This window comes from Streptopelia decaocto (genome assembly GCF_964273445.1).
Source record: "Streptopelia decaocto genome assembly, chromosome: 1".
Lineage (NCBI taxonomy): Eukaryota > Metazoa > Chordata > Aves > Columbiformes > Columbidae > Streptopelia > Streptopelia decaocto.
In genome coordinates, this window is record NC_138663.1 from 87,899,033 (window position 1) to 87,913,046 (window position 14,014).

At 41.0% G+C, this 14,014-nt stretch overlaps 1 protein-coding gene across 2 annotated transcripts in view; it reads left to right on the forward strand.

Annotated features, from left to right (window-relative positions):
* The window catches only part of GSK3B (glycogen synthase kinase 3 beta), a 157,150-nt gene that overhangs the window by 127,743 nt on the left and 15,393 nt on the right, over positions 1 to 14,014 (forward strand). Inside the window, exons 9-10 of one of the 2 annotated variants that reach the window (XM_082046797.1) lie at positions 7,512 to 7,550; positions 9,856 to 10,042. In XM_082046797.1, coding sequence (XP_081902923.1) covers positions 7,512 to 7,550; positions 9,856 to 10,042 — 226 coding nt within the window. The remainder of the gene's footprint in view (positions 1 to 7,511; positions 7,551 to 9,855; positions 10,043 to 14,014) is intronic. The other variant, XM_082046798.1, reaches the window with a different exon arrangement.

Below are 14,014 nucleotides of genomic sequence, written 5' to 3' on the forward strand. Positions count from 1 at the left end.
TAAGTGTTTCTGGCAGGCATAGATCAATTATTTTCCTATTCAGTATCACAGTGGTGGTATGATCTGCTGCATTTCCTGTTACCTGCTAGGTGAAGAAGAATGGTGTCTGGTGCTGTAGCAGAATGAGATAGGTCTGGGGTTTTTTTTAAAGAACTGGATAAATTGTTTGAGTGAATAAGGATGAGTCCATGAAGGAATGTTGTTTCTCAGATTCATTCAGATTCAGGCTTATATTGGAACTTTGAACACCAATTTTATGGAAATTTGAAGTCTACCTTTATAGGTGCATCTTAAGAGTTTTCAGTAGAAATGGCTTGGTATCATCCAAATACAGTATTGATATTCAATGTGATGTAGTAGTATGAAGAAGCAGCTTGCAAATTAACAGGGGTCTTTCCTCATAGAGTAGGAGAGAAGTCAAGCTAACACTCTAAAAGATATCTTTCTGTGCTGAAGCAATTATGCAAGTTTACAGTGCAAACTGCTCTCAGACTGGTTTTTCAATCAGTTGACAATTTGAGATTGAAGTACTTTTGTAACTCAGGAGCTGAAATCTCTCATGATAAAGCGCACAGAGGCCGTTCTCCTCTCCAGTGTAGTTCTGCGTTGCCCAGGCACGTGTGTGTTTTTATACCGGTTACATGCGTGATGCAGGTGATGATAGGAGTTCAGTGTGTCCCTGGCTAGCAAAAGAAAAGAGAATCTGAACTTTCCAGGAATCTTTCAAACAGTTCTTCCAAAACAGGACTTCTCTCTTCTTCCCCTCTGGCACCCTACCCCCATAACTCCACCCCCAAAAGGAGGAATCTGGGACATTTTGGTTCTTTTGAGAGGTCCTCTTCAGAATACTGGAGTGTTTAATTTAGTAACATAGCTGTTCTTTTCATCCAGACCTCCCTTTGTTTTCACCTTGTATAGAACATTGCTTGTCTGCCTTGGTCTGTGAGTAAGGAGCATTAAGTTGTAAGAGAAGCAGACTTTTGCAGGGGTGGGAATATCTTTTGACAGACTGATAAACAAAAATGTCTTCAGGTTTATCTTGCATTAGAAAACCTGTCAATTTTTTCCAACTGTATCATTTCATCGAATAAAAGCCTTTTAGAGGCTTTGCTACTGTTGTTTTTACTAGTTCAGAACTTGGCTTCTGTGTCTTTCGGACACCTCAAGTCCTTCAACCTCTTTCTTTTTGGAAGCGCAGTCTGATGTCTGCTACTAATCTTTATACTTTTTTCTCTTGTTTTTTTTCTCTTCTTCCAAGTAAGGTTCATCTATGCTTTATAACTGTGTGACTGGAAAACCAAGAGGAGATCTGAGCTCAAGTGCAAGATTGTACATCAGAGGGCTGTTAAAGTCCAGCTTAGGTGCTGAGCTTTCTCTGAAGCTTTTGGCCCTTTTTAGATGGGGGTAGGGACAGTGGGGTGGCTAACAAAAGGTCTAAACATGCTTTATAAGCTTGTGTTAGATAAGCGTTGCTTACATGGCCACACTACAGCTGGCTTTTATCCTAGCATTACTCAAATGGCTACCTTCAGGTCTCAGATCCCTTGGGTTATAAAAAACAAAGTGCTGTGATAATTTCCAGAAATACAAAAAATGTCTGTCTGTGATGTCTTGCCTTCCACCTTGCACCCAGCCAGTAAAGGACCTCATTTGAGTAAGATGTAAATGTAATAGAATTATGTAGGTTAGGCCTTGTCTGCATTGGAGAGATGACTCGTTAGGATTTTTTTTTACCCACCCAAGGATACTTCCACATGTTTGCCGGTAATGGCATTATAATGAACTGACTTACCTACTAAGCTGCACACATGCCCATGGTTTGTGATAGCAAAAAAACATACAAGGTTATATCAGTATAACCTGTTTTCTTTAATCATACCATAACCTTTGCCTTGTCTCCATTGTATAGACATGGAAGCAATTTCCACTGCAGATAGTTCTTTAAAATGGACAGTGCATCTCTTCAGTGTGCTGTACTTTGTTTCTCCTGTTCTGAAGATACTTGCAAGATTGTTCAAAGGTGCAAGCACTTTTTAAATATGCAGTTGGTGAGATAAGTTTGAGTGTGCTCAAAAGAATAGCTTCACTCACCATCCCCAAATCTGTAGCTAGCTTGTGTCTGAATCATAATTTCCAAGTCAGTGTTGAGAGGGGAAAAAAAGACAGGAGTCATTCATTTAACAGTGGAAGAGAGAGAAAAAATGTCATGTCTGGATTGGTTTTCAGCTTCTCTGCCCTTCTGCAGTGCACTCATGTGGATGAATACATGAGGACTTCTTCCTGCAGCACTTTGCCATTGCAATAAAGTTGCAGCAGATTAGGGCAGAGTCCCTCCCGACTTTATAAACCCTTCCTTTTTTTTTTTTTTTTTTTTCATTCTTTATACTGTTGAGAGCACTCTTCTGTCTGTGTCTTCAAGCCAAATTATTATAGCAGAAGAAAATGGTGTCTAAGATGAAACTTCAGGCTCTAGCTCATCCCTTCTGGCGCTTTTCCAAAGCAGTTGGCTACTCCCGGCTGCATCTGAATTTGAGCAGAACCACAGTTGGTTGTATTATAAAGTACCTTTGGATATTAACTTTAGGATCCATATTTCTGCCTATATTATCAAATGATTTCTGCTAATATTTTAAAATATTTGGATAATATTTTAGTCTGAGTATCTTCTCTGTGTGTAAGGGTCTGGTCTCTCTCATGAGCATGTTTTTCCATCCTCCAGAATCAGTTTCATGTCTTCATCCTGTCCTACTTCTGCTCTCCTGGTTCTTCTCTGTTTTTTAAGCAGATTGTTTTGCTTGTAATGCTTCCAAAGTGACTGCTCATGCTGTAGATTTGAGGAAGAATACCAAATATTAAAGCAGATAAATAGACAGCTTGTTTTGTCACTTCTAATTAGAACTGATGACAAAAGAAGGCAAAAAATTCTTTTGTCAGAAATCTTGTAAATTGACTTGCTTGAAAGCTGAAATCACTGGACTTGAATTAAATTTGAATTTAATTTGAATTTGAATTTAATTCAAGCTGGACTCGATTTAAACCTGAAAATGCAAACTCTTCCTTCTGAGGTTGCAGTCTGATCTGTCTTAGAGCTACAAAGGTACAGTGGGGGTGAGATTGTTTATTTGGGTGCAGTTTCATAACTGGCATAAGTTTGTCATGCAGCGCAGGGTCAGTTCTCCACCTCCCACTTGCATATTCTTGCTGCTTCCATTCTGCATTGATGTTTCTATAATAGCAAAAACCTCTTTGATAACACAAATGTTCAGGATTTGGATTACCTTTCTTACCTGGCTGACCACTCAGCCCCAACTGGAAGTGCTGGGACAAGGAGCAGGGCAGACCTGTGTGGACTGTCTTTTCCAGAGTGAACAGGAGGTGATTTGTGCCTCTTGTGAAACCATGCCCTGACCTCTTTCTGAAGAGTACAGTTCTGGTTTTCACTTGGTGTGTGTAATGACTTTCCAAGCAAAGACTGAAAACAGCTCTGCTGGAGACTAACTTAAAAGAAAAACAAAACAAAACTGGGTTTTCTGACAAATTCATGTTTCCCAGCTCCTTTTGTAGGAGCAATGATTTTTGATAGTGTAAATCTCTTACCTCCATCTAAAACATGAGAAAAGAAGGCAAGTTTGTCGGGTGGTAAATTACCCTGCCTCTGCCCAATTTGTATGCAGTAAAGAAGAGTTGTTTAACAATAACTGAGTGAGCACTAATGTAAAGACACAATTTGCATCACTGCAACTATGGAAATCAAATGCTGACTTTTAACATGTCCCCTGCAATGTACCATCTGTTTAGCTGTCCCATTGCAACGCATCTGTCCAGGCTGCTCATAGCGGCTGTCCCATCAAGGCTGAGAGTGCTTCCAGAGCTGGATTTTTGAGGGTTCTCTCTGAGAAGAAGGGGAGCTGTTTTGCTCCGCTTAACTTCATTGCTTTCCTTTAGAGCTTGTAGAAGCAGAGCACATGCACTGGGTAACAAACGCTTGCTCGTTCTGTCCTTGCCAGGTCCTCAATGGAAAGAGCCCAGTAACAAGTGTGTGGTCTCAACAAGAAGTAGCTTTGGAGACAGGTTCCTGGTCCTGTTCCCAGTTCTGTGTTGGCTCATTTGTAAGCCACTTAACCCTTCTGTCTTTATTTCATTTTCCACCCTCTGTGGAAGTGCCACCTGACAGGCATTTTTGACTAATAAGGGGTTTGCTATTTCTGAGCCGCTATTTAGAAAAAAAAATGTAGGGGGATTTAATCAGAGAAGGAAGTTAGGGGGTGCTTATATATATTTTAAAGTAACTTCCAACACCAGTGCCTCTTTGGTGAACTTTTTAACCTTTATTTGTATCACAAGTTCTATGTACTTCAAAATATCCAAATGGTGTATTTCAGAAATCCTATTCTGAAAGCCTCAGGCCTGTGGAACATGCCTGTTCCCAAGGGCAGAGCTTCAGCTGCAGATTTGGGTTTCCTTGTGTCTGCTGGAGCTCAGTGCAAACATCGCTCTCTCACCTGTCTTTTCCCTCTCCTTTTGTGTTTATGAATGTGTCGTGTTTTATCATAAGGCTTTTTACATTAAACTTGCCTAACCAAAATATCGCTTCACGTCATGAAGTCATGGTAATCATATTATGCAAATGCATTTTTAAAATGTTGATTTTAGGATCATGTCCTACATCTGACAATTTTGATTGCTTGTAAACAGTACAAGTTTTTGGTTGAAGGGAGGAGCTTTTTCTCATACCTAATGTTCATCTGCCATCAAAAATGTGCTTACAAACCAAAAGGGGATGTGCATAGACTGTCAGCCTGAGTCGGTGGTGTGGGTGGTTCTTGGCAAAGCATATGAGTCTCTGAAGCTGGTGAGGAAATTTTTAACCGTGGTGTCACAAACTTGATGCGTTAGCAACAGATGTCATTTTCATAAGCCTCTGCTCTCTTGGGCAGCACAGCATGCAAGCGGTATTCATAGTCTGCATGCAAAACGCACAGTGGTTGATGGCATGAAGTCATGTCTTTTAATACACATTGGCTAGAAGAGCACCTTGGTGTAACATTGTGAAGCTTTGGCGTTGGGGCTTAATTAGACCAAGACGATGGAGCTCCGTGTTTTGCATGGAAAGTCTGTTTGAAGAATGTCAATGACCTGAAAGTCAGAGCAACCATTCTGTTAAAACAATACTTAGCTCTTGCCCCATGTGGTTTTATTTGAGAGCTGAATGCTGATGTGAGTGAAGTGAAATAGAATCCTGTGCTTTCCATCCTTTTTCTTTCATCTTTCCATGTGTACAAAAGAGAAAAAAAAAAAAAAAGGGCATGAACTCCACTACACTGGTAGGAACTCTTTCAAATTAGTAAGATAAAGTGTGACTGCCCTGCTAGTGTACAAAGACTTCATCTAAATTGAAGTCATTTGGAGATGAGAGCCACATAGTTCACCAGGGGCATTTGAGCCTGGCAGTCATTTTTGAAATGTTGAAGATGGTAGTAGTTCCAGAAAAATGAAAGGGGAGTAACATAAAAAAATTTGCATTGATAGCAGTGTAACGTAGAAAGGAAAGAGGAGTGTATCTGGCCTTGCTGTCTAGCTGTTACAGTCTGTCAGCATTCGAGCATCACCAGCATGCCTGAACAAAGAAAGAACTTGCACTGGTCCCTCAGCTTTTTGGTGAGGTATATTTATTGGGATCTGAAAGGGGTGGGAGGGACACCCAAAAGCTGTGGTTTTGGATGAGTCGGCATTTCCATTTGACATGATCATTCAGAGATTTTTGTAACTCATCCAAAAGAAAAAAACAACCAAATATAAAACCAGCAGCCTTGGTTTCAGCCTGAAATTCATTTGCTTTGCAGAACAAGAGGTTTTGAGTTATGCAAGTGCAAATTTTCCTTGAAGAATATTGTATGTAAAGCCTTTTTTTTTTTGCATTTGTTTATCTCCAAAACAGGTTCATTTTTTAAAATGAAAACTTGAGCCTTCGGTCCCTCCTGTGGACAAATAGCCTTACACAAGGTCTTGTTTCATTTTAGAAAAATGAATTGCTGCGCCGGTGGGGTAGTATTTGATTGCTTTAAAAGTTCCTGTCAGTGTTTTATTTTTGTTTATTGTTTGTGGACTTGCTGTGCCTTTTGCCCGGCCATATTTAGTCTGCATACTAAATGTTAGTCTGCCCAAACACTTTACTTTGTGCACTTAGCTTTTTTTCTTTTCCTTTTTTTTTTTTTCTTTCTCCTTTTTCTTTCTTTTGAATTCTTTTTTCTTTTGCTTTCACCCAGATGTATTTTAGACTGAGACAGACTTTGCTCCGATGGGCCGGATTTTAGTCCGTGCACTAAATTTTAGTCCGCAGACTAAAAATAATCCGCGGATTATTTACTAAATCGATTCCCTCACTGAGAACTACAGAGCCCTTAAACTCTCAATGAGCCATATGCACAAGGGACTTCATGGCCCACGAGTCCCGCCGTCTGTCTGTCCTCCCACCCCTTCCCACCACGGAGCGCCGGCCCGGCATTGCCGTCGCTTTGGCACCCCATGGCATGGAAGTGCCGGCGTACCCATCGCCGCAGGCAGCAGCCGCTCGTGTAGTTCTCGGTGGGTGAATTGGGCAGCTTTCCCGGTGGAACTGTGTTGAATGGGAAGAGCTAAAAGACCGCAGGGGTTTTCGCTTTTATTTCTTAGGACATTATTCCAAAGGGAGGTGGGAGGGGACAAATTGAGGGGGGAAAAAAAATTATTAACAGGTGCGACGGGTATGAGGGGGAATAAACCCGCAATAGAGAGAAATTCAGTCCATACCCACACTCCTGAGGTGGTACGTCCAGTTCCTGAAGAATCCTAAGGAGATATCGCCAGCAAACAAAATCCAGTGGCGGGGGAAGTCAATCCAAGATGGAGAATAATCCGCGGCGGCCTGAGTCACTCATAGCTCATGCAAATTAAAAGCATCCAAATTCAAAGTACAGATCTCAGATTTTTACTTCCTCTTCAGCACAAATTATAAATTGCTAGGGGCTTGGGTGTTTTTGGAAAAAAACCCAAAACAACCCAAAAATTTACAGTGTTTCTCTGGGACAGATTTACGAGTGGGATGCACGTTTGGGAGCAAGCTAATCTGGCCCCATTGTCTATGGACGTTTATATCTAGGACCGTGGACTGAAAATTCTTTATGATGGGAATTTCAATTACCCTTTTAGTTCAAGTTAGAGTTTTGATTTCAATTTTTGTTTTTTATTTTTTTAGTAAATGCACTGGCATTGGAACATAAATTTAATATGGAAATGTTTCTATACTATGCCTCACCATTGCACAATCAATATTTTTTTTTGGCATACACTGTGGTGAAGTTGGACTTGCTGCTATGGAGACTGATGTTTAAAGTTTCTAATTGTATAAACATTTTCTATGTCCCCCACACCATGGATTTCTTATAATATTGGCTATATTTTTCCTTGCTGGACTATTCTCTTTTGGATTGACTCCCCCTGTTTGGATTATTTCACTGCATTATCATCTTTAGGACTCGTCAGGAACAGGACATTTCACCTCAGGAGTACGGGTATGTACTTGAACATTTTTTCAAATTACTAGGCCTAGCCTTGAAAAAAGGAGGGAAATGCTAGAAGTGGAATATTCGAGTTCAAAACGCATCCTTGAGGCAGCAGTCAGGTGAATGTTGCAACACAAGGTGATAGGGATAGGATGGGCACAGACCTGTAACTCATGTCATGTGTTAGTCACTGCCTGTTGCAGGGGGAAGCCATGCAAGGCCTCCTAATTATTTTTGTTTTCCCTCCCTGGTTTAAAGCAGTTAGGGTTGACTTGCAGAACTGCCTACCCCAAGTAACTTATTTCTGATCCAAAGGCAGACTGAGCAGTTCTTAACAGGATTTAAGAAGTAGATACTAGGGTTTCGCTGACTGGAAAATGTGTAGTTTAAGAGCGGACAATAAGAGTACTCCTTTTACATGTGGTAGATTTGTGACTGCCCACTAATTTGCTCAAGATAAAGGCTTGTTGTCTTCGTGTTAAGGAGAAAAAAAATATTTATTTATTTATTTTAAAAAATTTTAAACATCTCCATAGTAGCTGATATGCAAGCTGTCCTGAGGAAAAGACACAGCTAACAGTGAAGTACTTGAGTTTCAAGCTGTGGTAATCTAGCCTCAGTGTGAAGGTGCATGAGGGAGACCTTAGTAGTTTTATCTCATGTTAAATACCAAGCAACTTCACTTCTGTGGATTTACCTCAAGACATACTCATTTGTGCTACTTAGCGTGGGGTAAAGGAAACAAAGAGCTTGTCTCTTTTTTTTTTAATTGGAGAAAGATTTTGTTCTGGTCAGGCGTTGAGTTGGGAGTGATGCTTGGGTTCCCTGTGCGCTGGGGTCAGCAGGCAGCGGGCTCAAAGCAGCTTCTGCTGCCCCTCAGTGTTCATGGCAAAGTGGGCAGAAGTTCTCTGCCAGCAGTGTTAAGTTAAATAAAGCCTTTCTTTTTTTCTTTTTGTCGCTATAGGCCTTGTGCAAAAACTTTTTTGGCTTGTTTTGCACTAACCTGGTAGCAGAAATAAATTCTGCTCTTTCGCTACCTGGCTCTTCGGCTCTCTGAGTCAGGATTCCCTGCCACACAAGTTAGTACAGCACACGCTGCAGCAAACCAAGGTGTTCCTGAGCCAGCTGGGCACCAAGGGGATAAAATTTTGGTCCCCAGAGAACTTAGCATTTGTTTCATTCTCTTTCAAGAGAGCATATATGTCTTTGGTGTAAAACCTACTTAAGGAGTGCCTGTGCAAGTTCATCATCTGCAATTAATTAGCATGTCCTGCACTTTTTTTCCTCTTTTCTCCTTGGTGCTGTGTGGCTTGTGTTCACCTGCACTGGTGCAAAAGCATTTTGGATTAGCTCAATTTTTGTGAAAAATGCTGGCATCAGATCTTAACACTCGCACCCACGTTTTCCCATCCTCCGTATCTCCTGCAACATAGTGAGACACAAGTGCTTGAGGAGGCCATCCAGGTCACGTACATGATTAGCTCATATTTTGTTTTTGATGTAATGAGAAAGGAAGATGGGGGTGTGATTAGCAGTGGGTAGAATCATTCTTAAAGGCTTAAAACAAAGCTGCAGTGAATAACTACTTTTTGTAATCACTCAAGGTAAAAATCTGTTAGAATGAAATAGTTGGTTCCCTTGAGGAAATTTTCAGCTGTCCTTACAAATACCAAATGTGCAGGAATTATCCCAATAAACTTACGTGAATGACTTGCCAGAATAAGGTCACAGAAGGAGTAACTTGCAAATTAGAGCTAGACATTTCCTGCACCCCACCCGTGCTTTCCTTGTTGTTCTCCAAAGTTGAACAGCAGCCTCCATAGCAACAATCTGACCTGCCTGCCTGCAAGAGTCCATGTTAGTAAGACTTCATTCACTAGCCAAAAAAAACCCAACCCAAAACCGTAGCAGGGCCTTATTCAATTTTTACATTCAGTGAATCCTGCTCATTTGAACCCTCCTCCCTCCCTTCACTCCACCCCATATGCATGGCTGGTAGCACTTGTGTGTGTTTGTCATGACTTTTGAATGAGTTTCCCCTTCATTCTTAAAGTTGTCTTTCCGAGTGCGCTCTCAATGCTGGCATTGCACCCTCACTCTAGTGCGAGACGTTGCAATTAACCCTTTCTCAACCCCAGGAACTAGATTTTCCCATTCTTACTGGAGGACTTTGATTAGAACAAACCACAAGTTTGTTCCAGCTTGTTGGGCAATGAGAGGTTTAATTGCTCTGACTTGCTTCTGGTCAGCAAAGAAAAGAAACGTACCCAGACAACCTGTTTCTCCTTGCTTGTTTTTGTTGGGTTTTTTTTAGGTCTTCCGGCCCCGCACTCCACCAGAAGCAATTGCGCTATGTAGCCGTCTGCTGGAGTACACCCCCACTGCCCGCCTGACTCCCCTGGAGGCCTGTGCGCACTCTTTCTTCGATGAACTACGGGACCCAAATGTCAAGTTACCAAATGGGCGAGAGAAACCTGCACTCTTCAATTTCACCACTCAAGGTAGCCTGTGAGCGTTGAAGGATCCCTTCTTTCAGAAGAAGCGCTGGGCTAAATGTTCGCTGTAATCCAGATGTTGCTCCCTCAAAAGTAAAAAATCTCTGAGTAAGACTAAGGTTATTATGTGGGTGTGTAAGCAGCTGGCCATTTCAAAAAGAGAGGAAAGAGATTTGGAGAAATGGGTTATGGGATTTTCAGGTGCCTGGTGCCTTCCATTCGAATTTAGTGCAGGGGACCGAGGGTTGTTACTATTGGATTGCGTCATGAAGGCTTACGTTTGCAGCTCAGTGTCTGCAACCTAGCTGATGGTTTTGTGTGAAATGTCACAGTCAGTGGACTGTGGCGATTAGATTATCATTTCGGAGATGATCCTGCTCCTTTATATCTGAAATGCCATAATAAGCAGTAACTCATATTAGGTTTGGCAGGGGTTTGTTGCGTTACTGCCCATTTTTGTTCTGGATGTGAGATAAATACAGAGGCTTTAGTGTCCAGATTTTATGTGCTGTACAGTTTATCTCACATTACATTGACTTAGTCATTTAGAAACTGTAAAGATGATGGACAACTAACTTTTTTATTTGAAGCCAGACTGGTATCAGATTTTAAAACCATTCATGCATTTTCTTCCAAAGAAGTCAGAAATGTAAAACCGATATCCCCCATAGAACACTTTTGCCTGCCAAAACAGAGAATGTGAGAAGTATGGCATTCAAATATGCTAGTAATTAATTTTGCAACACTTTTTTTTAAGTGATTAGCTGCCAATTCTCATCTTTTGAGCAAGAATAGATCTGTGTACATTTTCTGTTGAAAGTCTAAAATACCTTTTGGCTCAGTTAGCATCAACCTACTTTTTCAAACTCTTCGTGCATGCAATGCCTGTCTGCCAAAATGTGAAACAGAGCCCTCTCCTTGAACATGTGGAGCCCTTTTATTTTTTTTTTTTCTTTTTTAAGTGTCTATACAAAGTAATATTTTAAGCTGTCTGGAAATAAACTTTTAACATCCTTCAGTGGCTGCCTTGTAGAAAGTAAATATACTGAATATATTAAAATGTTTCGAAAGCTTGAACACCTTGAAGTGTTCAAGAAAATAGCTTGTACTTCCTGGTCACTGTCCTATGTGCTGATTCCTGCATCTGTTATTATGAATTTAATAGTTATGTTGCAGGCCGTTCCTTGTTACAATATTCATGAACTGTCTTTTCTAAATACTCTAAGGCCATCATCAGTAGCTAAGATAGTTTTGATCCCAGTATCTTTAATACAGCCTCACTCCTGTTCTTCATTCATTTCTTATTAATTGTTTCCTAATAATTTTAAGATTGGGCCTGTCTACTACATTAAAACAAGGATTTCAAAATGGGTTGGAAGGTTCTACAGCAAGTCTTTTTAAAAATCCTTAGAGGAAAAAATAATGTATTTATTGGGATTGTGTCCCTGATTTCCCCCCAGGCAGTGTGGGAGCTGCTGGGTAAGCTACCCTAATGCTAAAGCAAATTTAAAGCTTCTCTTTTGCCATCGTACAGAGCTGATGTGCTCTCCCCTTGCACAGTGACTCATGGGAATGGCAGGGTAAATCAGTTCCAGTGGAGTGATTTCCTTAAATCAGGTTTCTGTCATTGTTAAGTACCAGTTTTACCATCTAAAAAGGGAGGACAGGACAGAGGCTGGTCATTAACACCATTCCAAATAAGTTCCATTGCAGGTGGCCAGCCAACCTCAAAAAAATAACGAGGTTTTTGAATTTTTTAAAATAAATAATTTGCTTAGTGTTGTGATTTTAAGACCTTTGTAATGAATAAATGTGCAGTAGCGAGTCTCATGTAGGAGCAATCTTGATTATGACCTCAAGATACACAAGAAGCTTTTGCTCCTTCTCTGACCATGGTGCGGTCCTTGCTCTTCAGCCAGACTGTGCAAGGTCCTGTCAGAGCAGAAACCCCAACCGGGAAATGGATCGGGTCATTGGAAATCAGAAAATGACTCATGTTAAGTCATCTGTGGTGATCTGTGGACAACAGGATGACCATGAGCCAGCACTGTGCCCTTGTGGCCAGGAAGGCCAATGGCATCCTGGGGTGTATTAGAAGGGGGGTGGTTAGTAGATCGAGAGAGGTCCTCCTTCCCCTCTACTCTGCCCTGGTGAGACCACATCTGGAATATTGTGTCCAGTTCTGGGCCCCTCAGTTCCAGAAGGACAGGGAACTGCTGGAGAGGGTCCAGCGTAGGGCAACGAAGATGATTAAGGGAGTGGAGCACCTCCCTTATGAAGAAAGGCTGAGGGAGCTGGGTCTCTTTAGTTTGGAGAAGAGGAGACTAAGGGGGGACCTTATTAATGTTTATAAATATATAAAGGGTGAGTGCCATGAGGATGGAGCCAGACTCTTCTCAGTGGCAAACAATGATAGGACAAGGGGTAATGGGATCAAGCTGGAACACAAGAGGTTCCACTTAAATTTGAGAAGAAACTTCTTCTCAGTGAGGGTGACAGAGCACTGGAACAGGCTGCCCAGGGAAGTTGTGGAGTCTCCTTCTCTGGAGACATTCAAAACCCGCCTGGACATGTTCCTGTGCGACCTCACCTAGGTGTTCCTGCTCCAGCAGGGGGATTGGACTAGATGATCTTTTGAGGTCCCTTCCAATCCCAAACATACTGTGATACTGTGATACTGTGATTTAAAAAGTAATGAAAGACATCCTTTTGTTTTGAATGACAGTTGTTTTCAACAAACAATATTGAGTTTTAGAAGTAGTGTTTTATTTGGCTATATCGCAGTTGCTGAAACCCGTGAAGTAGGAGGTAGATGCAGATGGCTTGAAGGCAAAACTATTAGAAATAACAACATAAATCTGACCATCAGTGCATTGGATTGATTTTCAGAAGGAACCTAAGCGTCATATGGAATCTGCTGATCTGGACAGTGATGCTGCTCAGATAGTCTAGAAAATAAGCAGCGACAATATATTAAAGATAAAGATCATGGTCTTTGGCTGGCAGCGTTAGTTTCGGGACATGTAGGTGCTTTATTGTAGAGATGAGATCTGTCAGAGAGCTTTTATCTGTTCGCTCTTAATGACTTGCCTTTAAGTTTCTCTTAGGATTTAAACAAACGCTATATGCTAATTGGGGTTTGAAAAAATTATCTTGGCCAAATCTCTTCACTAGTATATTTACTACCACAGAGCTGCAGTTCAGTAGCTGTTAGACCTGCAAGACAGAAAACAGTTTTTCTCTTAGAAGCTGAATTTTCAATCAATCTGTGAAATTACTACCATTTCCTAAACTTGTAACATGTTGGTGATTGTACTGGGTCATAGATGTTACTGTCTCTCCACTAAAGACTGTAAAATTCTTCTGTGATTCAGCACTTAGGAATGGTTATCATGCTTCTTGATGACAAATAACTTTTTTGCTAAAGTATGGGGTTTTTGTGGTTTTTTGGGTTTTTTGGTTTTGTTTTGCTTTTTAAATAAGCTTGACTTTAGACCTTCAAAAGTATTTTGTGTATACATATAGATAGCTGTATAAACCTCTTCATTTCTAACCAAACTGTTTCAATGTGACCAGAAATCCTTAGTGTGACCATTTCAGTGCCATGTAGGTTGGTTGGTTTGTTTGTTTTTTGGCAGAGTATTTCTGTTCAGGGCATGTGGATGGAGGAAGAAGGGAAAATGATGACATTTGTGCTGCTTCCAGTACTCCTCTAGGTTGAGGAGAAACTGCTGGAATAAATTGAGTTACATAGAAAGTTTGTTGTTGTGACAATGCAAATGTGACACAAGACTGATTTTTTCCAGGGGATTCTGTGAGTGTTGATGTACGAAATGTAACGATACTGAAAAGGAGCACTGCACTGCTTCCCATCACCAAACATTTTCTTGTGTTTGGGGAATGAAGATGATCTGCCATTCTAGTAAAACTGGACATCTTCATGCCTGCTGTTATTGGAGATGCAAATTGGCTGCAAAT